We start from the raw sequence: 24,267 nt of genomic DNA on the forward strand, positions 1-24,267 counted from the left end.
AGAGGGAAAAGTATGGCTTTAAAGTCAATCAGAAAAACCTGAGTCCAAATTCCAGTTCTGCCACTTACTAGATGTGTGAACGTAACAGGTAAGCAACTCTCTGCTAAATCAACACTGCACTACGTTGTGCGCAAAAATGGAAGCTGCTTGTCAGCCAAATTTGACAACCCTACCAACAACCTCTTAATCTAAAAATAAGAAACAATAAAAACTAAAATGATCATGATTCGATACCTAGAACATATCCAAACTTGTTGTCTAATTACAAAGTAAATCAAATCAAGAAGACCTGGTTGTCCTTTGGAAGACTCAGAAGAGCTGAAGGTCTAATATCAAGTGTGTTGTGGCCAAGACTTCACATCCAGGGTTTTGAGCAAGTTTACTGAAGTCCATTAAGAGGCAAGTCCATTAAGAACAAGTACTCTGGATTCCAGGAATACAGCACACGTACCTTCTCTGCTCAACCTGGCACAACTCCTCCGGGCTGGATGACAGCAAGACTTTCAAGAGTAGGGAAGTGAAGCAAAAGCCATCACAATAAAAGAGAAGCTTTTAAGGATTCACAGAAGCACAATATCAAGTGCTACCACAACTGATTTGTGCTTGGCTCACAGACAACTGTGGTCAATAGGTCTGCTTTCAGAACTCAGAGCGGTGGTTCTCAGCTAGTAGTGATTTTGACCCTCTTAGGGGCATCTGATGTCTGTGGACATTTTTGGTTGTCACAACTGGGTGGGCAGGTGAGCTACTTACACCTAATAGGCCAAGGCCAGGGGTGCTGCTAACTCTTTCGATGTACAGGGCTGACCCCCCACAACGGAGGACTGTCCAGCCCAAGTGTCACTTTGCCACTGTTGAGACATCCTGACTTAACAGTCAACCATCAGGAGACAGTAAACTCTGAATAAACGTAATTCATTCTTTAAGCACAATCATCTGTTCCCGATAACCAAAAAGAGACTTCTGCCCTTACAAATTCTGTAAATACAAACTAAAATTAAAGGAGGGGGTAAGGTGGGGAGAGTAAAAGCTTCCTTCTAACAGTTCTGCTTCAAAGCTGTAGCGCTTAATGGCTAGACAAAAGTTCAGCAATCCAACCGTTATCCATTCTGGCACCAAAAATCAGAAGGACAAAAAGATTCAAATATTTGTAAGGCAGACGTGTGGATCAGCACTGGCCTCTAAGGAGCTGAGAAAGGGCAGATCAAACGTGAAAGAAATGAGTCCACCAGAAGTAACGGGTCTTATTTAGGAAATATTCTCATTTTTGTTGATGTTGTTTTGTTTTGTTTCAAATTAAAATAATGCTCCCCCCTCCTTCAACACTGGCTATTTTTTTGCATGCTTTATGACCTACACCTTAATAATGTGTGAATATAAAGACTGACCTTCAAATTATTGACTTAAATACTGGTATGACACTAACCAGAACATATAAAGCACAGTACCTGACATACAGCAGATGTTCAACTAATGTTTTATAAATGAATGAATAAACAAACAGGAAACAAGCCCTAACCTGGCCCTGTCCATCCTATTTTCAGAATACGGAATAAAGACTTGAGAAGTTTCTGTATCAAAGCTACAAACACTGGATAAAGTGACACCTCTTAGTACCTAATCCAGTCTTCCATCGCAAAAAAATCCATCGACCTACAACAACATTGCAAGGAGCAATGCTCACTCGCACTCCTTTTTCTAGTCTCACGTTCAGTCCTCCCTGATGACACCTCCCTAGTTCTCCGCTCATCATCACTCATGAAAGCCTGGACCCTCTCAGTGTGCCCCCCTTCTCAGCACCATGAACAGTGGACAAGCATGGCCCAGAACCCCACCATGTGCAAATGTATCCAGTGAATGCACGATCCAGAAATAATCAGTATCTTCAGTTAGCATTCAGCCTGGTTCCTGAGGAATTCTGGAGTAGATGAACGATAAAAGAACTACTACTCTAAAGGGCCCTTTCCCTAGTGTGTTACCAAGACATCTGGTTTCTAAATCCAGGCAGAATCGACACACCCACGTTAATCAGCCAAGCATCAGTTCACATCATAAATATTTAAATAGCTACCATGATAAGTTTGATTCCCAATTAATGGCAAATATCTTTTAATATCTAAGAGATAAAAATGTAAGGCGTTATTACAATTAATAAGGAACAATGGAACATTTCAACAACTTAGTAATAGTTCAAATGAAGCAGAATAATGAATTTGGATTCAAATGGAAGAACTACCTAAGCATGGAATCTTCTATGAAAGCAGCTCATGACTAGCCATAGGCAGGTGTTTAAAGTTGGCAGGAAAGAAAAACAGGTCATGAAGAGATTAAGTGAACTAACCTAAGTCAGAGGGTAGACTAAGAACAGAGAACACGAAAAGGCAGGACACATCTATACATACACCTGTAACTCTAGCTATTAATTTCTCATTTCTGGTAACTTGGTTTTACATAATTCTCCTTCACAGCCATGCAGCCCATTCTCTAACAGAAAGAGAGCCGTAACTGTAACCACCCAGTTACTAAGTAAAATACTGTAAAATAAAAACCAGGAAACCCAGATATGCCATTCACTGGTGAAGTCTACCAGATTGGGTACAATCTTGGACCTAGAGAAACTGGACAAGGCTTTCTTTTCCCATTAGGTTGGCTCAGAAATGACAAATTCAGAAACTTATTATCTGATACAGTCAAGTAATATTTTTAAAAGTAGAGCGGTCACAGACAAAAAAATAAAGTGTATCAACTTTCCAAAGAACAAGGATTGAGAATCATCTCTACTCTTGCCTGAAGTCCAGCCAGAAATAAAGCCTTTAATTGTCCGCCAGGCGGAGGCCCAGGCCTATTAACGATGCGCGCGGACAGCAGGGCCGGTTCCTCTCCCAGTCTCCCTTCTTCTCCCCTTAGTAGACTACTGGGGCCCCGCTGCTAAAATAACCACCCTGGCGTGACATCACGTTCCCAAAACAGAACTCTCCTTGTTCAGCTCTAATATCAAGGGCTGGGAGAGAGGAAAAAGGGCTCAAAAATCATCTCGAATCTCAGTTTTCACTTGGAAGAAATGGTGCGTTCTGGCTCCCCTCCACACAGACCTGAGTTGACTAAGGTGGCGTGACACGCTTATCTCTCAATCACCGTCCCCACCACTGCTGCCCGGGTCCAAGCCACAGGCACCCCGCACCTGGGCTACTGCAGTTGCCTTTGACCTATTCCCACCCTTTTCCCCACAGTCCCACACAGATCACGTTACTCCCAGCTCAGAGCCCTCCAGTGGCACCTCACACACTCAGAATAAAACCTGGAATCCTTACCATGTATGTACGCGCTGGCCTCTGTCTCCTCCAACCTCCTTCCAAACTCTCCCCTCCATCACTGCACCCCGGACACAATGGGTATTCCTGCCACGTCCTGAACATGACAAGCCTCCTGCACGTGCCACTCTCTGTATATTCCTCCAGAACTTACATGGTCCATTACCTCACTTCGCTCAGGCTTCTGCTCAGATGTCACCTCTTCAAAAAGGCCCTCCCAGGGGCCCAGTGTAAACAGCTGTACCTTTTTCAGAGAAGAGAACTAAAAATTAAGAATCAAGGGACTGGCTGTCAAACAATTGTGAAGTGAGTGAGTGTGCAGTGCAGAGATGGGCATCGCTTTGAGTGAGCAAGACGACACTGAATAACAATGTCCCCTTTGTAACAGCTCACATTTTAAAACTCCAAAAGGACAGATTTGGACGTTCTCATTTCCACAGGACGCTCCAACAAGACCATTCTATTCGTTACTACTTTCCCGAATATAAAGCAGAGTAAGGAAGATGTGTTAACTGGCCAGAAAAAGTAATAACTCGAACCAAAATTTTGAGTGAGACTATGACTATGTATCCAAAGAGAGACCAGTTGGAGGTTCCTGCTTCCTGGATAGCTGAGTAAGTCCCACCCAGACCTGGCCTCCTGCAGATGGTAACATAAACTCTGGACAAAAATACCAAAAAAGCAATTTCCTGAAGGCACTAGACAGTGAGCAGAAGGCGACAACTTATGAAGGGGAGCTGAAATTTAGGAAGGAATTACCTGCATCACCGTTGCTTTTACCCAGAGAGCAGGCCAGACAGAGTCAAGTCAGGACCATGCAGGACAGCTTAAACTCACACACAACACCCAAGTCTTTCTGGCCTGAAGAATACGAGGAAAGAGGCTGGGGCAATCACAGGCCCTGGACTAAAGATTCCAGAATGGAGAGAGCCAGACAGAGGGAGCTCCAAGTTCTGTGCATAAACTGCCCAGTCTCTGGTACCCCCTGAACCATGCAAGCTTGGTGCTGTTTGCAAGCAGACCAGCTAAGGATAAAAGGACCGGACATCTGAGCTGCCACTCAAGAGAAAGAGCTTGCAGTCTGAGTTCTGGCAAATTAATTGCCTGCTAAAACAGAAATCTCAACAGTCTGTAGAGAAACAAAACAAAATTCACAGCCTTCACGACATAACATTCACGTTTAATACAAAACTGTCTGATGTACAAAGAACCAGAAAAACATTACCCAGTCCTCAGGAAAAAAAGAAACTCAATTACAACAAATACTCCAATGAGCTGTATGTTGGAATCAGCAGAGTAAGATATTAAAGTAGCTATCATAACTATGCTCAGTGAAGTCAGGTATACTCAGAAAGGGAACAAAACAAAAACAAAACAGGAGATCTCAGCAGAGAAACAGAAACTATTATTTTTAAAAACATGGAAATTCTCAAGCTGGGAAATACAATATCTGAAATTTAAAACTGGCTAAATGAAAAATAAATAAATAAAACTGGCCAAATGAGCTTAACAGTAGTGTAGACATAAAAGTCAGTAAACTTGATGACAGATCAACAGAAATTATCAAAGATAAAAAGGATTTTTTAAAAACTGAACAGAGCTGCTGAAAACTGAGGGAAAATATCAAAATGCCTAATACCCATAGAATGGAGTCCCCAGGGAGAGGAGGGACAGAATGGAGCAGGAAAATGAATAAATACTGAATACAAATTTCCCAAAATATGATTAAAAAAACATACATTACTTGATTCAAGAAGTTTAGTGAAATCTCCATCGGAATACAAATCAAAGAAAACCACGCTGAGGCATATACAGTCAAACTGCTGAAAACCAAATGTAAAGAAAGTCTTGAAAGCAGGCAGAGAAAAATAACACATTACATACAGGGGAAAAAAAACTTGAGAAATCACAGACTTATCATCAGAAACAATGGAGGCCTGGAAACAGTGGAAAGCCTTTAACCCCGCACCATTCAGGCGAGAGAGCCAGCACAAGTGGACGTCCCCCTCCCCCTGGGTGCAGGCCAGTCACCGTGCCCGGGCCCTAGCCCACCTGAACTGAAATTCTCTTTACATAAAGCACTTGGGACAGGGGGGTCCAAGCATGGGGGCAGAGAAGATTACATTTACTCTAAGCCAGATCTGATGTGATTTCTCTTTGTTATGTAAATAACAGAAAAGAATGGGGAACTTTAACATATAAATCGCAGTAGGTACCCCTAAGACAATCCCTCTCAAAATACTTAACACCTAGGGCTCAACAGATTTCACAGCCCACAAACGCCCAGCCTCCATGCACACTGCTGTGAAGACAACCTGAGCAGAAGCACAAACTGCCCAGTGCTCTCTGAAATGGCAGGTAGGTGCCGGGGCTGATTCTTTTGGCCAAAATGCTGATTTCCAATCATTTTCCCTGAAGGACTGAAGTCTGAGAGATTGCCTGGGAACCACCCTCCTGCTAATTTTATAAAGACCTGTAACCGGAGGGCACGTCTGCATCCTTGCTGGAAAACCGCTCTAAGATGCCCCCCTTGTAGTTCCCACGGGGAGAGAAGCCAGGTCGTCCCTCTAAGCCCTGAAACCTGGACAGTAATGTCGGCTCTGGGCCTAAGAGGTCAGCAATTCAACTGCTGCCCCCAAAAACCTGCCTCTCTTAAATAGAAAGCAGCCCATATATTTAGAGAATGGAGTGAAATTCTCCAGCTCGAAAGTTTCTTCTTTTTTAGAAGAACTAGAAAAAAAAGGGTGTATTGCTAATATGAGCAAGCTATTCAGAATGGCCTCCCATCTGGAAAGTTTCTGGCATTTTGTGACTAGGCATTGTATTGCTGCAATGAGCTGCCCAGTAATCACAGAGGACGACTTATTTCCCACCAGAGTGAAAAGCAAGGATTAGTTCTGGTAAGTTCTCTGACAGATTTCGGCCCCTGTTAACTGCAGTGGCATCGGCTTCTCTACTTCGCTATCAAATTCGAAGGAAACTCAGGAAAATGGAAAACAAAGCCTGCTTGGTTATTCTATTTGAGCAGAATCTACCTTTCACAGAACAAATGATTTTTTTTTTTTAATTTCAATGACATTCAAAAAGTTGTAACTGAGAAAGAAAAAAGTGAAATTTATTTGGGAAGAAGTCTATAAAGTAATCTCCACATTTACAACACTTCTCTCAATACACAAGATAAATTCTGGGATGAAAAGTTTTTATAACTCTACAGTCTTTGAATAGCCTCAGATAATAAACACAAGCAAAGATTAGCAGCAGTATGACAGTAGCAGCGATAGTAAGACAGAACATGAAAACAAAGAATCGTACATGAGAAAGAAGGTAGGAACAGCTATGACACAAGGGAAATGATGCAGTGGATACAAGGGGCTTCGTCAGTGAAGGGAGTTCAAGCAGTCCATAAACAAGCAGAATAACCACACAGCCCTCCATCTGCTTTGACATGAAGGGATGAGTAGGAATCAAATAATTATTGGGCATCTTTCTAGAGTCTTTACTTGTATTATCTTAGATTCCTTTTTAATCCCGAAGTCAAAGAAATTAATTAACTTACCAAAGATCACAAAATGAGTATTTGATCCCAGGTCTGCATCACTCCAAAACTCACACTTTTCCATTATATCAGGATGTTGCTTAGAAAATATTTAACATGAATTAATTCCTCAATGAAATAAACATTTAAAAAACTACACTAATTTTCTTAAGCAACCTTCTAGTAATGCACAGCCCATCAGACCTCTGCCTTTCTTTGCTACCATTTTCTGGGAAGGAAGTACCTATGCTGCAGGGTAAGTAGTTGCCAGGTTGCTGAAGACTTGCTCTAAGGCTTCACACTTAATAGAAATGGGTAATCTCCCTCTGGATTGACAAATTACATCAGAAGGTGGATAAACAAAGTACTCAGACCTGAAGCTCTATCCTGCCTATTTGGCTATTATTTTTTCCTGTAAAATACAGCATCCTAGCCATAACAGATGGAGTAAAGAATGAGAAGGAACCTGCAAGAGACTACAGAAAAGGTTCAGGATCTTCAACTCCCAAAATACCAAACCCTGACTCCCGTCTCCCAAAGGACATGCATATGATCCTGTTAAATGAAACAGGTCTTCTTCCTAAATCCACTGGGAGGTGATTAAAACTGTAGCTTCTGAAATCAGACACACTAAAGCTCCTCCATGATTGCTAATCATGGAGGCAAAGTAACTAACATCTCTAAGCCTCAGGTTCCACAGACATAAAACAAAGAAATCATTCTAGTCAGTCACGTAAGTTCTATAAACGTTAAACTGTAAGTGCAGAGATCATGAGTGCTTCTTAAATGTTAGCTCTGCATCATCATTCTCATCATCAACGTCTTTGTGACGACACAGAAGTCTGTGAGGTCACTGGAGGGATTTTGTAAACCTTCCTGGGGCCAATACCAGTTTCAGTACCGGAGCATCTTAGGAGATTTCAGAAGTGAGTAGCAGAGACGGAACTGGCAAGGCCTGAAAGGACTGAAAAAGAAGCAAGCAGAAATTTCATGGGGAAAGAATCTGTAGAGCTTAAAAACAAAACAAAACAAATATATATATATGGAAAAGAGATTCAGAGTGAAATACTCTCTCATGCAGTAAAACAAAACTACTCGTTTTTCTATTACCATGATGGGGACGCCAATGTCAGGCCACAGGAGGTCCTCTGACGGCAGCTTGGGAGAATTCCACACCACCACCACCTTGTTCAGGTAAGGGAGGCCATTCAGCCTCTCTAAAGAGTTCATGAGCACTTCCTCCCGCTCATAAGTCAACATCACCACCGTGAACTGCTCTCGGGGAACATTGCCTCCAAGCGCTGCCTGAAACTCCTTGCCAGAACCCCCAGCTCCACCACCAATAGGCCGAAATCCAGTCCCTGAGCCCAAGAATTTGGCCTCTGAGGGCAATACAGGGTCAAACGGTGTGTGGGGGAAGAGGTGGAAAGGCCCTGGCGCAGAGTTCCAGCTGCGGTAGAAGTCGGTGACGGTCAAGGTGAAGTTGCGGAGGTATCTAGGGGAGGCATAGGGCGGCTCGGTTTCCACTGGCCCCAGGTCCAGGTCCCCGTTGTCCGCCATGTTGGGGTCCGTCCCAGCTGCCTTGCCTGAGCGATGGGGGATCTCAGCTGCCGCCTCCTCCCGGATGGGAGCAGCTGGGATCTGTATGCGAGTCCTAATCATGGCCAGCACGGTGTTGAAAATACTGTCAGCGGTCGAGAAGTAAGTCTCCCAGAGGAAGCGGCCTTGCCGCCTCATAGCCAGCAGGTCACTGTCTGAGAGGCTCCGTAACAGGAAGTGGACCTCGGTCACTCGTGGCTTGGGCACCACCAGGGCTGCCTCACTCCACTGCAGCATGTCCTGGTAGGGAAGCTGTACCTGCTCCCCCAGCACAACTGGGACGGCCCCGACTTCCAAGGCTTCAAAGAGCCGGGTGGCACACCCGGAGGAAATAACCAAGTGAGGGTCCCCAGGAGTGATGATGAGGGCAAAGGTGGAAAGCTTGAGCAATTCTAAGCGGTCTTCTCGCTCCCCACACAGAGCCCACTCAGTAGGCAGACTGGGTTTGGGCTGGTTTTTGCAGGTAAATTCTACCAGGACCTGATCCAGTTTGCTATCCTGCACAGCCTTGAGGGTGGCAATGATCCGATCATCATAGTCAGCTGGAGGGTCACCCTCCATCTCCTCCTCAAAGGAGCGGGCCTCCTGCAGGCTGGATCTCAGAGACTCAATCTTCTCACCCTGGAAGGTGAAGAGATATTTCCGCTTCACAGGCACCTGTGGCGGGATTTCCATGAAGTTGGGCTCTGACATGGCATGGACTAGCGGTGACACCACCAAGTCAAAGCCGGGTCTGTACTGCGCAGCATAGAAAGTGGACTGGGCCACCATGGCACGGCCTGTACTGACATTGTACAGCAAATTCTGTGTGTCTGACTTCCGGGACAGATTGATGACGACGTGGTTGTGTCCATCTGTCCGCCAGTGCGGCAGAGAGGACAGCTGCTTCTCAAGGTCAGCAGGCCGCAGCACGACCGGCTCCTGCATCTCTCCCACTAAGATCACATAAAGGCAGGCAATGTCCGCGTTGTCTGTAACATAAACGTTAGCTCGTGCTGTAGCCTGAAAAGCCTGCTTGACCAAGGGGTCCAGGTAGCTGCCAAAGGCAAACTGGTCACTGTCATAAACATAGACTGGGAAGCCAGAGGTGAGAGGGCAACGAGAATAATCGAAACAGTTGTGCAGCCTGCAGCTCCGCAGGACCTTGGGGGGAGGAAGGCCGGCGTCGTCCTTCTCCGGGAGCAGCCGGATGGGCAGAGAAAGTTTGGGCTGATTCTGGGCCATCAGCTCTTTGTAAGAGTGCTCGGTCTGGCTGATGACATTCTTGAGCTGCAGCAGGTCCTGCTTGGCATTCTCAATGCTCTTCTTACAGGCTTCGATCTTCAGATTGAGCTTGGCGATCTCACTATTGAGCTCTTGCCGCTTGGCCTCCAGCTGCAAGAGCTCTTCACTTACAGACTCGCGGATTCGGCAGAGATCCAGCACGTGCTTCACCTCGCACAGCTCGTTACCGGCACGTGGGCCGAAAATCCGCTTGCCGGCCTCATCAGCCTCATCCAGGGTGGTGAGGTAATAGTGAGCAATGAGGGGGAAGAACACCAGGATGATGAAGAGAGTGAAGCTGAGCCACGTGAGCCGGATCCGGTTGGACCACCGCAACATGCACGTCTGACCTCCGTTGCCCACGCCCCCATTCCGCAACATGGTATAGCCCGTCATGAGTTCCTCTGTGGCTCTGGCCCCTCTGGTCACGTTGGGTCACTCGCCATAACCATGAGTTTCTATCAAACAAAACTCAATCTCTTCTCACTCCCACGTTTCCCACAGTTAGTGTGCTCCCTGGACAAGGCACCAGATAAAACGGGAATTTCATCTTCCTCAGCTGTGATTGAAATGGTCTCTGACCCTATTCCAGCAGATTTTAAGTTCTGGCTGTTGACCAAAGAACTTGTCCTTAATCTTTATCAAACGGTAAAAGGGACCACATAGTGGATGAGATGGAAGGCAGGAGGTCCCTGATGCTGGAACCCAGGAAAAATATCCTGGAATCAGACAGACTCTGTCAACTGCCATAGCTCTGGTTCCTTGGTTTTGCTGACCAACACATATGCATAGTTCTCTTTCACAGCTATAAAGTAGTTGGTCAGAACAGAAATAAATGCCAATCTCTCATCGATGTCACTGCCAACAATCAGGCCTGCAAAAGAAAGAGAACCAAGTCAGCCTTGAAGAGGTTATGTTCTACAACCCTGCCCTCCCTCAGTAACTTTCATCTTGTAAGATGGAACAATGGCTGGATCATTGGTGTGTATCTTGCAGAACATTTTAAGTCCAATGTAGGTTTTGTTTGGTATGGATATTTTACTTGCGGTTAGGAAGAAATGGATAAGGTAAGTGTCCAAAAACAGCTTCAGTGTTTAGAACACACACACCTTCCTAACTGAGTGGATACAGAGCAGTATTAGAGCCGTATAAAATGATGGTCAACCACACTCAACAGAGGGCAAAAGGTTCATGACAATTTGTTATTCTAGACTTAGGCATCATCATTAAATGAAGAGAAACACCCTCCTACCCACCCTTAGTAGCTATGTTCATTGCTAACATACAAGATTCCCTTAGAACTATTAAAAAAAAAAAGCAAAAAACACTCCTGAGAAGCTCCATTTATTACATTCAGAGTTGAAAAGAGCTGAAGAGAACTCTTTTTGATCTCTACCCAGTGGTGGGGTCGGTAATCCAGAGATGAGATGTATTTCCCAGTTTGCTTCTCCTTTATCTTCTGTTAGCAGACATCATGTGCTCCTTCTTAAAATATAAATAGTAACTTGGTCTTTCAGAAAGAACACTATACTTAGAAATGAGGGGCGTTATTTCTTATCCTTTGGAGAGATCTGCTATCAGCCCTTGGGCCCCAGTTTTCTAGTCTCCCGAAACAGAGATGAGCGGATAGAGACAGCAGCAATGTACCGTGTGGCTATGATGATAAAGGCTAGAGGATGTGAGGGTACTTCAGGCTAATAAATCTTGACACAACGTTCCCAGCCCTGCTCTCCTGCCACACTTGACTATCACAGGTCACAGCTTTCCAGCTGCCTTCCCCTTAAAGGCAACACGTCTGAGACGTGAGTTCATGACACTCTGCACCAAAGAACACTCCCAACTTCCTTCATTGGTTTCCTCGAAAAAGCATTTACCATACTCTTAACAAGTCTAAGATATGCTAAGTGTAACTGTGGGAGAATCCAGAAAGTAAGATAATCCTTGACATCATGGAACTTCCTTTAGCCCAGAAAGATACAAACAAACCACGAGGGCACGACTACGAGGCAGCGCAGTGAGCAGTGCTCCATGGATGCTCTACTATTAAATGAGTGACAGTCTCCTCTCCCTTTAAATGAAAAGGGATGACGATGTTACTGTAAGGCTTGATTAAGTATATCACAAGATAAGGACAACAAAAACCAAAAAACACCCACCATGAAAAAGCCTAAATCTGAATGACCTAAATTTGGATAATTAACAGGTGAACAAATATCCCACAGAAGGCAGGTCAGCACTTCTAAAGCATGAGCCTCTGAATTCAAATGTTAAAATCTTTTTGTTTTCAAAAAACGTTCTGTGGACTTACAATCAAATCATAACAAAGACAGAATGGAGTGGAGGAAAAAAGAAGGCAGAATCCAGGCAACCCAGCTGATTCATTCCCTCCTTACCATATGGTTCAGGGTCCTTTCCTTCTCTGACTCATGTAACATTAGACTCCAGTATATAATTCCTTGAAATAGTGAACTCCGGGGCTTGCTTTCCTGACAGAATTCTTGATCTGCTAACCAAACTCATCTGAGGGCTTGAAACCAGCTATGTTCCTGGAAAGCTGTAATGGTAAATGACTCAAGTCAAAAATCCAGGAGATAAGCTGAGAAGTTACTTGGGGCTCAGAGTTCCAATTCAGAATTCTGTACATACTCGTGCTTCCCACTTCACCTTGTCCCTAACACACACCCCAACGTACCCACACCCTCTATAAGCGCCTCTTCTTTGCCTCCTCTTGAACATTCCTCACCACAATGGCAAACCCTTTCATCATCAGTAGCAACATCACCTGTGATCAGGACCTTACTTTCAAGTTTGTTGATACAACAACCATCCTACTGACTCGACTTTTCTTCTTTTAAAAAAAACAGTCTGATATTGAAACTTCCCATCATGGATTTGGTGTATTTCTCTGTTTATTCAGATCTTGTTCAATGCCTTTTAATAAGGTCAATGCCTTTCAAAAAGGTTGTATAATTTTCTTCATAAAAAAAAAAACTAAACGGAACTAAAGTAAAACACTCAATGGAAGAGAGAAAGAAAACAGAAGGGAGGAAACAAGCGAATAAATAGCTGGTTCTACTTGGGCTGCTGTTCTGTGTTACATTCAAAAGGTATGAAGGGAAATGGGCAAGACACAGAGAAGCTAGACACTTTACAGATGCTCCCAAAGTAAACCTTCAACTGACTTTTTAACATGACTGGGGGAGGGGGGAGGGGGGAGAATTTGGTTTATTTTTTTCAGAGGCGGTCCTGGGGACTGAACCCAGGACCTCATGCACGGTAAGCATGCGCTGTACGACTGAGCTCTACCCTCCCCCCAACATTTTAAACAATTATGATGACAGCTAACATTTGTTAAATATTTACTGTGTGCCTCTTACATCCCTTAACATACTTAATCTTCACAACAATCCTATGAAGTAGGTACTACTATTATTCCCATTTTGTACGTGAGAAACCAAAGCACAGAGGTTACGTAATTTGCCCAAGGTCATCCATATCGAGTAAAACTCGGATTCAAATCAAAGTTACTCTAACTCTAAGGCCCATTCTCTTGATGTCTTAACCATTATGGTAAACTGCCTGTGATGTTAACTCAAGGAATACAAGGCATATGTACATAATTACACGCATAAATTATTTTTAAATTACCCATATTACTACTGCTGCACTGTAATCATGGATAATGATTAATTATAATTAAAACACATAGTAACACTACTCCAGAACCTAAAGTCAACCCTATATTCATATTCCTTTATCTGCTAAATAAAACAAGAAAACAATATACTCAGAGCAAATGACCTACCAGTGCATCTGTGTGTGGAGTAGTGTTTCCTCTTCTTTTAAGTCAAAACCGGCCCACCAAGCAGGCAAAATTCTATCCCAGCACAGGTGCAGGTTCCACAGAACCGTCTGCATTGCTGCTGTGACTGTCACCGCCACAAGACCTTCAAACTAGATACAGATAGTTCTGCGCAGAGTATCATTTCAGGAAGGTTGCTGAAAGCAATACTTCAGAGATTTTGTTTTGCTTTTAAACACTGTAACGACCCCAAAGAACGTAATTTCCTCATTCTCTGCTAAGCACAGGCATGGCAAGCAGCCTGTCATCAAGGCAGTACCCAGTTCAAAAATCAGCAGGTATGTTACTAAGCTAAACAAATTAAACTAACAAAAACAGATTTCCCAATACTACTACCACTGTGAAGACTCTGACTTCTCTCTTCTACGTTCATAATAACAAGAGGCACTTTCTAGGGGAGTTAACTGTAGATAAATGACTTGTAAAAACTGAATGTAGGCAATTCACAAGTTACAGGAGAGCAAGGCCATGTGCTTTTCACAATACAACCACCACAGTTTATTTACGGATAAATTTAACCCGGATGTAAAATAAGGGAAATAGAAAGTTGTCAGCAATTAAAAACCAAAATCAGGTGAGAAATACTGGTTGTGCACTGACATACTGGGTCAAGATTATGATACAATCAAGGAGAACCCACAGAGCTGAGCCACCATTATTACGGCATCAGAACAGACTTCTAAGTCCAAAGATGTTCCACAAACGCCACTAGCAGACAAATCACAATATACACAAAAGGAACTCACCCATAATAGCATTCCTTCCACAGCTCAACCGTATACAGGTATTAAACTAAGATTCTTGATTAACTCAGGTCACAATATTGCTGCGTTTAGTCAGCAATATACCTGAATCCAGAAGTCCCAACTCCCAGGGTAAGTTCTCAAGCTGAAAATTATGCCATTTCCTACATCTGTTTCCCTTCCCACCAGTTTGACAACATCCCACAAACCAAAATCATATGGTCTTATTTTTTTAACTAGGGTTACAAATCGGATGCACAAATACCTAAGAATGTTTACACACAATAAACCGAGGCCCACTCAGTATTAACCAAATCAGAATCCCAAGTATGGGGCCCAAGCTCCTGCAGTTTGACAAAGCTCCCAGGTGACTTAAATGCAGAGCACATAATTCTGGGGGAAAAGGTACAGCTCAAGTGGTAGAGCACATGCTCATCACGCAAGAGGCCCCAGGTTCAATCCCCAGCACCTCCTCCAAGTGGAAGTCAGTGACGAAACCTAACTACCTCCCCATCATAAAAAAAATAAAATAAATACAAGCAGAGCACACAATTCTAACTCAAAACTTGGTTTAACAAAGAACTGGTGACAAGTCTCATTCAGATTGATGACATCTCAATCAAGGGAATCACAGACAACTAAGGAAGTCAAAGAGCAATATACCTTACTCACGTAGAAAGTCTACATCATAGACTTTTGGAAGATGCGAGGGGTAGGAGGACCTTTCACATGTTACAACTATATTTATATTTAGAATGTACTGTAGAGAACATACTTTACACATACCATCTCATCTCATCCTTAAATCAGCCATCTGGGGGCTAGGCTTGTTATTTCTACTTTGCAGAAAAAGCAGTGTGAATCCCTGAGGTTAGGTAACTTGTTTAAGGCCACACAGCAAGAAGCTGAGGAGCCCAGACATAAACCCAGGTGTCTGACCTGTACCCTGCTACCCACCTGTTTACTATTTGTTTACTTCAAAGATTCATTTTGTCTTCATTCTCTTTATAATAAGTATGTATTACTTTTGTGATTAAGAAAAATATTATCAAATGATTATAAATCAATAAAAGTTAAAAAAAAACAAAAAAAAGACAAAAAAAAGTCAAAACCTCAACACAATTCCTTCATAAATGCCAGTAAAAATGCAAGTAGAAAGTAGATATTTGCGAGAATCATTTTGTGCAAAATTAAACTATAGATTCTTTATTATTCTTCATCACTTCCTTAAAATAAAAGAAACGAATACATTGACAACAAAAAAAAGAAAAAAGAAAAATATTATCTTTTTGCAGTCACTTTCAAAGTACACCACACTAAAAACATTTCTTTTAAACAAAGGAAAGTAAGGAAAAAATAAAGTACACCACACTAGATTTTTCCATAAATAATGCTGACAATTAGCTTTTTGGAAAAAAATAAAGCTGAATTCCTAAACCAAATCCCAAAATAAGTCCCAGACAGATTCAGGATGTAGCTGTAATAAATGAAACCATAAAAAGAACAAAAAGAAAACATAAATGTAATTTCACTTCAAGATAAGTACAGCCACTTTTATAGGAATCCAAGCAGAAGCAGAATCCACAAAAGAAAAGCTCAACAAATTTGACTACATAAGAATCCCAGGCTTCTATATATTTATAAGAAAAAAAAAAAAGCTGAGATTCCGTGAAAAGACTGGGGGAAGCATCAACAACACAGCATTAGTAGTAGAAGTAAAGGCAAGATAACAGCGATCAAAGGAAATAAACAGGAAACTTCACGAAAAGAAGGGGCCCAACGGCTAAACATTTAAAAATGTTCAGTCACTCCAGAAATTAAAGGCAGATTTAAAACAAGACACAGTGACACTTCCCACCTACAAATTAGCAGAGAACTGTAAAACCACAGCACCTAGTGCTAGCCCGGATCGAGGGCAGCATCCCCACACTCGGGCGCTGGGAGGGAGCACAGACAACCCTCCCTGAGCACAGCCTGGCCTCGAGTAATAAAAGCCCTGGAACGGTGCCAAGGCCCTGACCCTACAATTCCACTTCCAGAAATTATTCTTAGGAAAGAATCATGAATGAGAAAAATGATTTAATTTCAAGAATGTCCACCCTAAACCATTACAAAGTATACCCCTCACTATAATAAAGTACAGTACATCTCTGTCCTGCAGGCAGCTACGGTGACAGGTCTTCTTACGTTGTATTAGCAGGAAAGTAAACTGAAAAGTAATTTGCCATCTGTAACAAAGTCTTTAAAATATTCGGACCTTCGAGTCAGCAAGTTCACTTTCTAGGAATGCATTCTATGTGAAGATTTGTATTATAAAGATGTAATCATCACAGCATTCTTTATAATAGCGAGATATATATACATATACACATATGAATATAAATAAATGGCCAAGATTAGGAGGAAGGTTATATAGAAAGTATGATAGAACCCATGTCTGATATAATTACCATGTTATCAATAAGCTTTCTATCATTTTAGATAAAATGGGAAAATGTTCACAATATAACGTTAAGTGGAAAAATACAGATTGCACTGTATGAAAGGAGGTGGTGTAAAAACAGGTTTGTTAAAATAAGGTCTTTGGGTGGATTTTGCTAAAGAACCTTTCCGGAACAGTCAGCTTGATGTGCAAGTGCCTGGAGCGTAAACTAATTTCTCTAGGGGCTTCCATTTCTCAAGAAAATAGGATTTTCACTTGATGCTACGGAGGCATATAATTGATATCATTAGCGCTCCAGGCCTCCCTAAAACAGACAAAACTGAAGTAGAAGTTTGCTAAACCATACATAAATCAGCTTTATCACTCAGGCATCCAACTTTCATGGGTGAATTGAACCAGAGACTCCAACTCTGTCATCCCTTTACTGCTATCAGCTGTCTGATTCATCAGACCCCCCTAATTTCACAACTCTTTGTCCTTCCTGACTCATATGCTCCTCAGCCTTCTTGAATCCCTAAATGAAAGGGGTAGACTATAGGACCTCAGAGATCCTTTTAGATTGTAGGACCCCCACTGACTTGTAACTGCCTTGCAGACAAAAAGCACATAAATACTGGTTTTACTGGGGGGAAAATATTACCAACATATCAACTCAAGTAGCAAGGTTATTCCCAAGACCTCCTTTTGTTTACCTCCAAAATTTCAAGCATAGTGTTTTCTTTCAAGACCTCCCCCCTTAATTTTCCACTGAAATCATTAATAATAGTTTAGGATCCTCACCGTTATAAGCCACAATGCATTTATACTGTACAGCTCTGCTTCAGAAATAAAGGAAGTCATGGTGGGAAGAGAAAGTCAAGGTTGGAAAATAAACCCACGATACAAAAAGATGTTTTCAGTCTGGAATATCTAAGCAGATAACATTTTAAAGAAAAAAAGGCAGAGTTAAGCACTTAAGAGCCCAAAACTACGTGGAAATGATTCAGTTTAATAACAGTGTACACATGCACAGAGTTGTGATTTCAGTTAACTATAATTTCAGTGAGTCAAGAATGTGACTGATTAGGAAAAAAACACCGTCACCTGTTTTTCTGTTATCTTTTAAATAAAGTATAGTGTCAAAAACAGAAGAGTGAAAGTTACTCCCTACTTGGTACTGACAGAGGACACTGTAAACTGAGAATGCTGTGCTGAGCGCCACAGTTTTAGAGGGACATTAACAAAGTAAATGGGCGGCAGAGGACTGAGAAGTCCGTGAGGGGACCTGAAACTGTCAAAGAAGCACCTGAAAGAAACTGCCATCAAGAGTCCATGGAGTAGAAGGCCAGGAAGCGGGCGGGAATCCCAACGACTACGGAGGCCCTGAGAGTCAAGTGAACAAGGGAAGCTGGCGGCAGAGACTTTAGCAAAACGGAGAGTACACGCATCAGCTAAGGGAGATGACTACCATCAGGGCTCTGTATCACCCAAGCCTCTAATTTCTTCTCAAGAAAGGTAGAAATCAGCGATTTTTTTATGTGAAATCTCCCCATTTCTAAAAGTTGGCTCCCAATGCAAGTCTTCGTGTAAGCTGGGTGGCCAAATGGTATGTACACAGGCCTTGCGGGATCCCCATGTCTGGGGAAAGGACAGCCACCCCCAAGCATTGGCCCAACTGTCACAGGGAAAAGGAGCAGACCTGTTCTACACAGCTCTAAAAGGTGACGCTCACAGAGAGGCAAACTGCAGCTCAATAAGGAAAAGTGTCCTAAAAACTGGTCTGCAAATTAGAATGGGCTGCCCAGTGAGGGTCACCTCATTGTAAGTATTCAAGCAGGGGCAGGTCAGTAAGCATTACTAGCCAACTGCCTCCTACCATATCTGGTCAAATAACTAAATCTCCCCCTCCAAGTCTCAGTTTTCTTTCCTACCTTTCTTCCCCCTCAGGAAAAGGAATATTCTAACATGTAGCCTCCTACACCTCAGAGTTACCCTAAAGATCAAAATCTACATGAGGAAAAAAATATTTGAAGGTACTACAGGGTCTCAAAGAACTACAGAAATTTAAGACATTATTGTAATCTACCATCATAATGTACTTACGTATCTTATTTCTCTTACTATAAAGGCTAATAGAAGATTCCAAATCCAATGAATTTTTTTATTCCTCCCTCAAAGTATCAAACATTTGTTGAAAAAAATGTTTAAAAGGAAGTTGGAGAAGAGGGTTAAATGATGACAATACAAGAGGATAAGATAACAGTCAACAAAGTGAACACCCAGGACATTAATCATTAACATCACTGATCAGTCTAACACAAGAGCAATGACACATGGGTGCAGGGGTGATCCTCTAGGACAGGCACTGGCAGACCACAGCCAGCTGCCTGGTCTGTAAATACAGTCGCACTGGATTACAGCAGGCCCATTGGGATGCAGGCTGTATGCAGGCGTTACCTACATACATACCACGTACATGTACCACATACACACGCTGCTCTCCTCCACAACAGCAGGACCGAATGCTGCAGGGCCTGGAATACTTACCACGTTTGCCCACTTTTCTGTTAAAAGTACTCTCGGGTTACAAATCGTCTAAGTGGCTGAATATTGAGACCTAGAGCTCCATCCCTGGGATTTTTATGGGTCATTTTGGTGTATGTGAGCAAAATCTTACACTACACACTATGGCCTAAGTGCAGAGGAGGTAAATACATCACTAAATGAGGCTGCCACAGTCCTCTTATATACCAAAGATTATAAAATTTTTAATCCTGCTTCTCTTCCACCTAGTGATATCACCAAAGAGAGCTGAAAAACTCCAAGTGTACAAGGAGTGTGGGACTGGTTCAGGCAGGGGATCACACTTACCGGTGAGCCTCTCCCTGTCCCTCTTTAGTTCTCAACCTCCGTCTGCCTGAGCTCCGCTATTTTCATGGAAGCTACAAAGGCATGAAAAATCCTTTCTTTCTTCTTATTTACCCTATCATTACAGAGTTTGCGAAAGAAACAGCTACCAAAAATTAAGAGGAAACAAAGACAAGATGGAGATAAATGTTAGAAGTGTTCTGAGCTGAACTTAACATCCAGCAGAAATTAGTGCACAGTTTGATGACTTTATGAAAGGTTCATATTCCTCGCCTCACTCTGAAGTAACTGTATGCAGACATTCAAATCTCTACCAACAGCAGATCTGGAAGGATCTTTTTTTTTTTTTTCTAATACCTGACTCCACTTCTGCATCAGGCAATATTTCCAACCCTTCTCTAGGGAACCATTTACCAGTCTCTTAGATAAGGACCCCCACCCCGCACAAACACAGGACCTGAGTGCCACAGCCTCATTCTAGCACCGCCCTTCAAGGACTTTTTGTTCAACAGCTAGTCTAAAGCCTTGAGGGAACGGACAGGTCCTTATCTAATCCCCATACATTCTTCTGATGGCTCCAAACCATCCTTTGAACCTCCCCTTCTATCCCAGAAGTCTATTTCTCAGGCTTAACTTTATCCTCTGACTCATTTCTCTCTACCCTGTTCACTGAAAGTCTTTTTAACCATAGATTAAAACTCTGGGGCCTAATCATAAAGAGATTCCAACTACATACCAAACATTTAATGCGAGGTTTTTTTTCCCCCTTAGTAAAGTAGGGGTGGGAGGATGAAGACACAAGCATGTCAATCGTTTGTTTAGTAGATCTGAACGCATCGGCCACATCTTCAAGTATTGAATAAATCATGTTTCAAGTATTCTGAAGATCCATGACTCTAACCCTCTTCCAGAAAGCACTGAAGCTAGTTTCCCTCGTACTTAGGAGTACTTACAACTCCTCAGGCTCCCCACAGGCAGAAGATAAGGAAATTCCCACAGGATAAGGTATTTTTAACACGCCAGGTAAGAGTTTAAGATAGGCTGTCTTTCACTATGAAATATTAAGGTCTCCCTGCTAAATAAGTTGAGAATGCTGAGCTTCACTCAAGACTGTCAGGACCTCCCAGGTTAGGATCTCAGGCACTCGATACAGTTATAATAACTGAATCAGAGAGCGAGTTAAGTGTTGAGCAAAACGGGGGGGAATGCAGTCTCCGTGACTACCACACACAAAGATTTAAAAAAGAAAAGAAAACGTGGGGAGCCAAGCCTTCAAAAATGAAGCTAAGTTAGAGAAAGAAAGTGAGGAAGAGAAATACTAGACTTCTTAAGTGTATCACATATGGGAAAGGAAAAAAAAATGGACACATGCTGTTCCGCCTGGCCGCCTCCTCCAAAGCAGTAGAACCAAGAGGACTTGATGAAGCCCCTTAGACTTTAGGGGGAAAAAAAAAGAAAAAGAAAAGGGCTGGTGGGAACCACCAAATGCAAGTCTTTGGAGAGCCACAATTACCTAAAAAGGTCCTGAACCACTGGCTCAACGTGAAGAGAAACCCCTATCTGCAGTCTGGCAGCCCTGCTCTATCTCTAAAGGGCTCCGGATTCGCACCGCACCCTGCCGCGCGGTCGGACAACTCGGCTAAGATTTCAGCAGTGTAGACAAGCACTCCGCGGACCCTCTCCTGCCCAAGCAGGGCTAGGCCCATCGCCACAGAGCCTGGGCACAGGAGCCCTACATGCACAGAACAGCAGCACCTGGACCCTTGGGCCGGAAGTGGCTATTCTGACTGTAGGCTCATCATGAAAGGAGGCGAACCTGTGAAAAAAGCCAGAGGAGGAGCAGCTGCAGTCGACTGGGTCTGAATGCAGCGCAAAGCAGATGTGGGAGTGAGTGCACGCAGAAAAAGGGAGGGGGCAGCCGGGACTGCCCCCTCGTCGACAGAAGATGCTCTACATAAGCAGCTGGACAAACACGGGGGGCAAGGGAAGGGAGGAGGGCTTTAGGGAGCTGAAGAGGCTGCACAGCTAAAGTGGAGTCCTCAGAAAAAAAGGGGCGGAGGTGGGTGCGAGGTAACTGGGGGTACAGGGGGTGTGTGGGGGTGGGGAGGCCGCGTTTAGAGCCCCACAGGGAGCCGTTACCCCTCCTCGCTGGTGGCTACGGCCCTGGAGGTCCTTCTCAGGTCCCCGAGTCGTCTGGGAAGGCCTACTCCGAGGCTGCACGCCCCCGCCGAGCCGGGCAGCAGCCTCCCCCCGGCTCCCGCGGCCCCAGCGCGGCCAGACCTGGTCCCGCCCGGCGCCCGGCGCTCGCCGCCAGCCCCGGGGATCCCTACCATGAGCCGCTTCCGGGCCCCCGCTCCGGCTGCTCGGGGTTCCCGCCGCCGCCAGGCGTCCTACCGGCTTCCAGTTCAGGGACGAGCCGCCGCCGCCTGCGCGAGACGCGGGTTCCCAAGAGCCGCTCTCACCGCCTGCAGCCCGCCTTCCAGGCCGCGCCGGATCCTCCGCTCCCCCTACTGGCGGGCAACCATTTCCGACCAGCGCCGGCGGAACTTGCCGAAGTGCGCCGCGCCGGAAATGGCCGAACTCGGGCCTCGCGGGTAGAGGCGGGGTTGGGAGAGGGGCGGGGTTGGGAGAGGGGCGGGGTTGGGAGAGGGGCGGGGTTGGGAGAGGGGCGGGGTTGGGAGAGGGGCGGGGTTGGGAGAGGGGCGGGGTTGGGAGAGGGGCGGGGCGGCGCGGGGCGGGGCTTGGCTGCGTCTGCCACTTTGCGGGCCGAGCCGGAGGGGCCGCCCAGGCCTCGGGCTCGGGTTTGCCGGGGTCCCAGAGCAGCGGCGCCGGGGATTGTGGGAGACGCCCGAGGGGAGGAAGCGCGCGCGCACCCGCCCGCCCCCCGGTCCTGAGACCCGCGTCTTGCTAGTGCGCCCCACCGTTTCCAAAAAAACCTCTCTGGGGGCTGCGGAGGCAGTGCTCCCGCCGGCTCTGGACCGCGTTCCGACTCCAGAGCCTCAGCTGCTTGAAGCTGGCCCCGGGAACTAAAAATAAACCCATCCTAACAGAAAAGGCCGCCTTCAACGAGCCGACAGGGCTCCGGCAATGGTCGGGAGCTGTGAACACTGAATATTTAACCACAAAGAAAAGGCCAGGCGGCGTGGATGCTTAAGAAAAAAAAAGTCCCGGGTCTTTGCAAAAAGCAATAGCTTAGTCTAATCGCCTTGGCGTGTTCAACCAAAACTGGGAGGAAAAGACGATATGGTTTGAAATACTTCAGAGCCAACCGCTGTGAACCAAAAAGTGCACACAGTCTACGGTCCTAAGAGACCTGTGACTAATTCCACACTTGCAAAGTCAGGACAAGCCTTTTTGGATAATTGAAACGACGGGGGTAGGCGAAGGAACTCCACCAATCCTAAAAGACACACCTGATCATGATTGTTAACTCAGGAATGGTCTGAAACCATTCTTATAAATCTCTAGCTGCTACGTAATCTAAGATCCAATTTGCTTCAACTTTTTATAAAACATGTTTTTAATTTTCAAAGGGCAGGGCTTCTCCTCCAGGGTCCCTGCCAGGGAACGTAAACCCACCAGGACCGGGAGAAGTTGGGGAGGGCCAGGCAGGGGCTGGCTCCTATCCCTGTGCCTGGGTGGTCTGTGCGTTAAACCCAGTGAGACGCTCCACGGCTGCCCTGTCTCGTCCACACACCCTTCCCGGTGGAGCCCAGGGGCCAACAAAATACTTAAGATTGATTAGTTTCCCATTGGGGATAGTTTGGGCTAAGGATTCCATTTGCAAAACAAAACTTTTAAAACCCTAGCAACCTGGTTTCCAGGGCCCACTCTTTCTCCACACCCATCAGCCCCTTCTTTTTCTGATCCCCCTCTTCCTTCTCTTTCCTGACATCTCCTTGCTCTCCCCCAACACACTCTTTTCTCTTCTTTTCACTTTATTACTATGAACAAACTTAAAAGTGTTACCGCTAGCACACATGCACAAAAACAACCCTTAACCTTCACCAGTTTTGTTGAGGGAAGTCAGAGAGGGTGAAGCAAAAGTCAAACTGCTTTAAAAATCAAAAGCATTCCAAGAAGTGAAAATAGGGAAAACTGTTGCCCAAATATCATGGATAGCCTGAAGTTTTTAGCCAGTCTTTTTTTTTTTTTTTTAACAGTTCATCTTTTTGGCTCTTCTCCAGAGATCTGTGGCAGCAGGCACAAGTCTAGCAGTGTGGGAGGAGACACAAGAGAAGCCCAGAAGCCAGGGCTGGTTCATCACCAGGTGTTGGTTCATCTCCACATGGACAAGAGAGGACCTGTAGGTAGCTACTTCCTGGAGGACTCAGCCTAAATGTCTTCGCAGACATCTGAGTGATTTAGCACATCACTACCCCTAACGTTGACTTATTTGATCCCAACAATAGTCAAGCTTTAGGGAGAAAAAGATACCCAACCAAAATTTGGCCTAACTTTACACCACTGGATCCCTGTGTGGCTGACCACTCACCTCCCTTGGATCTTGTAAACCCCTCCTCTCTCACTTCTTCCTCTCACACAGGTCATATCTCTAGCTACCACTTAGGCTACTTTCTTTTCCTCTCCACACTCTTCCTAGCATCATCTCTACCTTGAAGCAGATCCCTCAGTGCCTCACCCCAATCCCTGTTTTCCAACTG

At 44.5% G+C, this 24,267-nt stretch overlaps 1 protein-coding gene across 6 annotated transcripts in view; it reads right to left on the reverse strand.

The window, feature by feature from the left end:
* Window positions 1-24,267, reverse strand: part of EXTL3 (exostosin like glycosyltransferase 3) — a 95,568-nt gene that overhangs the window by 32,604 nt on the left and 38,697 nt on the right. For 3 of the 6 annotated variants that reach the window (XR_012066091.1, XR_012066090.1, XM_072952706.1), the window contains exons 1-2: window positions 21,934-22,157; window positions 7,957-10,582 (exon numbers count right to left, since the gene is read on the reverse strand). Coding sequence is in view for 4 of the 6 variants with exons in the window: in XM_072952706.1 (XP_072808807.1) it covers window positions 7,957-10,104 (2,148 nt within the window). In the remaining 2 variants the exon portion in view is untranslated. Of the gene's footprint in view, window positions 1-7,956; window positions 10,583-12,101; window positions 12,263-21,933; window positions 22,158-24,267 lie in introns of those variants that run through there. The other 3 variants (XM_072952707.1, XM_072952709.1, XM_031692558.2) reach the window with 3 other exon arrangements.

This window comes from Vicugna pacos, chromosome 31 (assembly GCF_048564905.1).
Source record: "Vicugna pacos chromosome 31, VicPac4, whole genome shotgun sequence".
NCBI classification, from domain to species: domain Eukaryota; kingdom Metazoa; phylum Chordata; class Mammalia; order Artiodactyla; family Camelidae; genus Vicugna; species Vicugna pacos.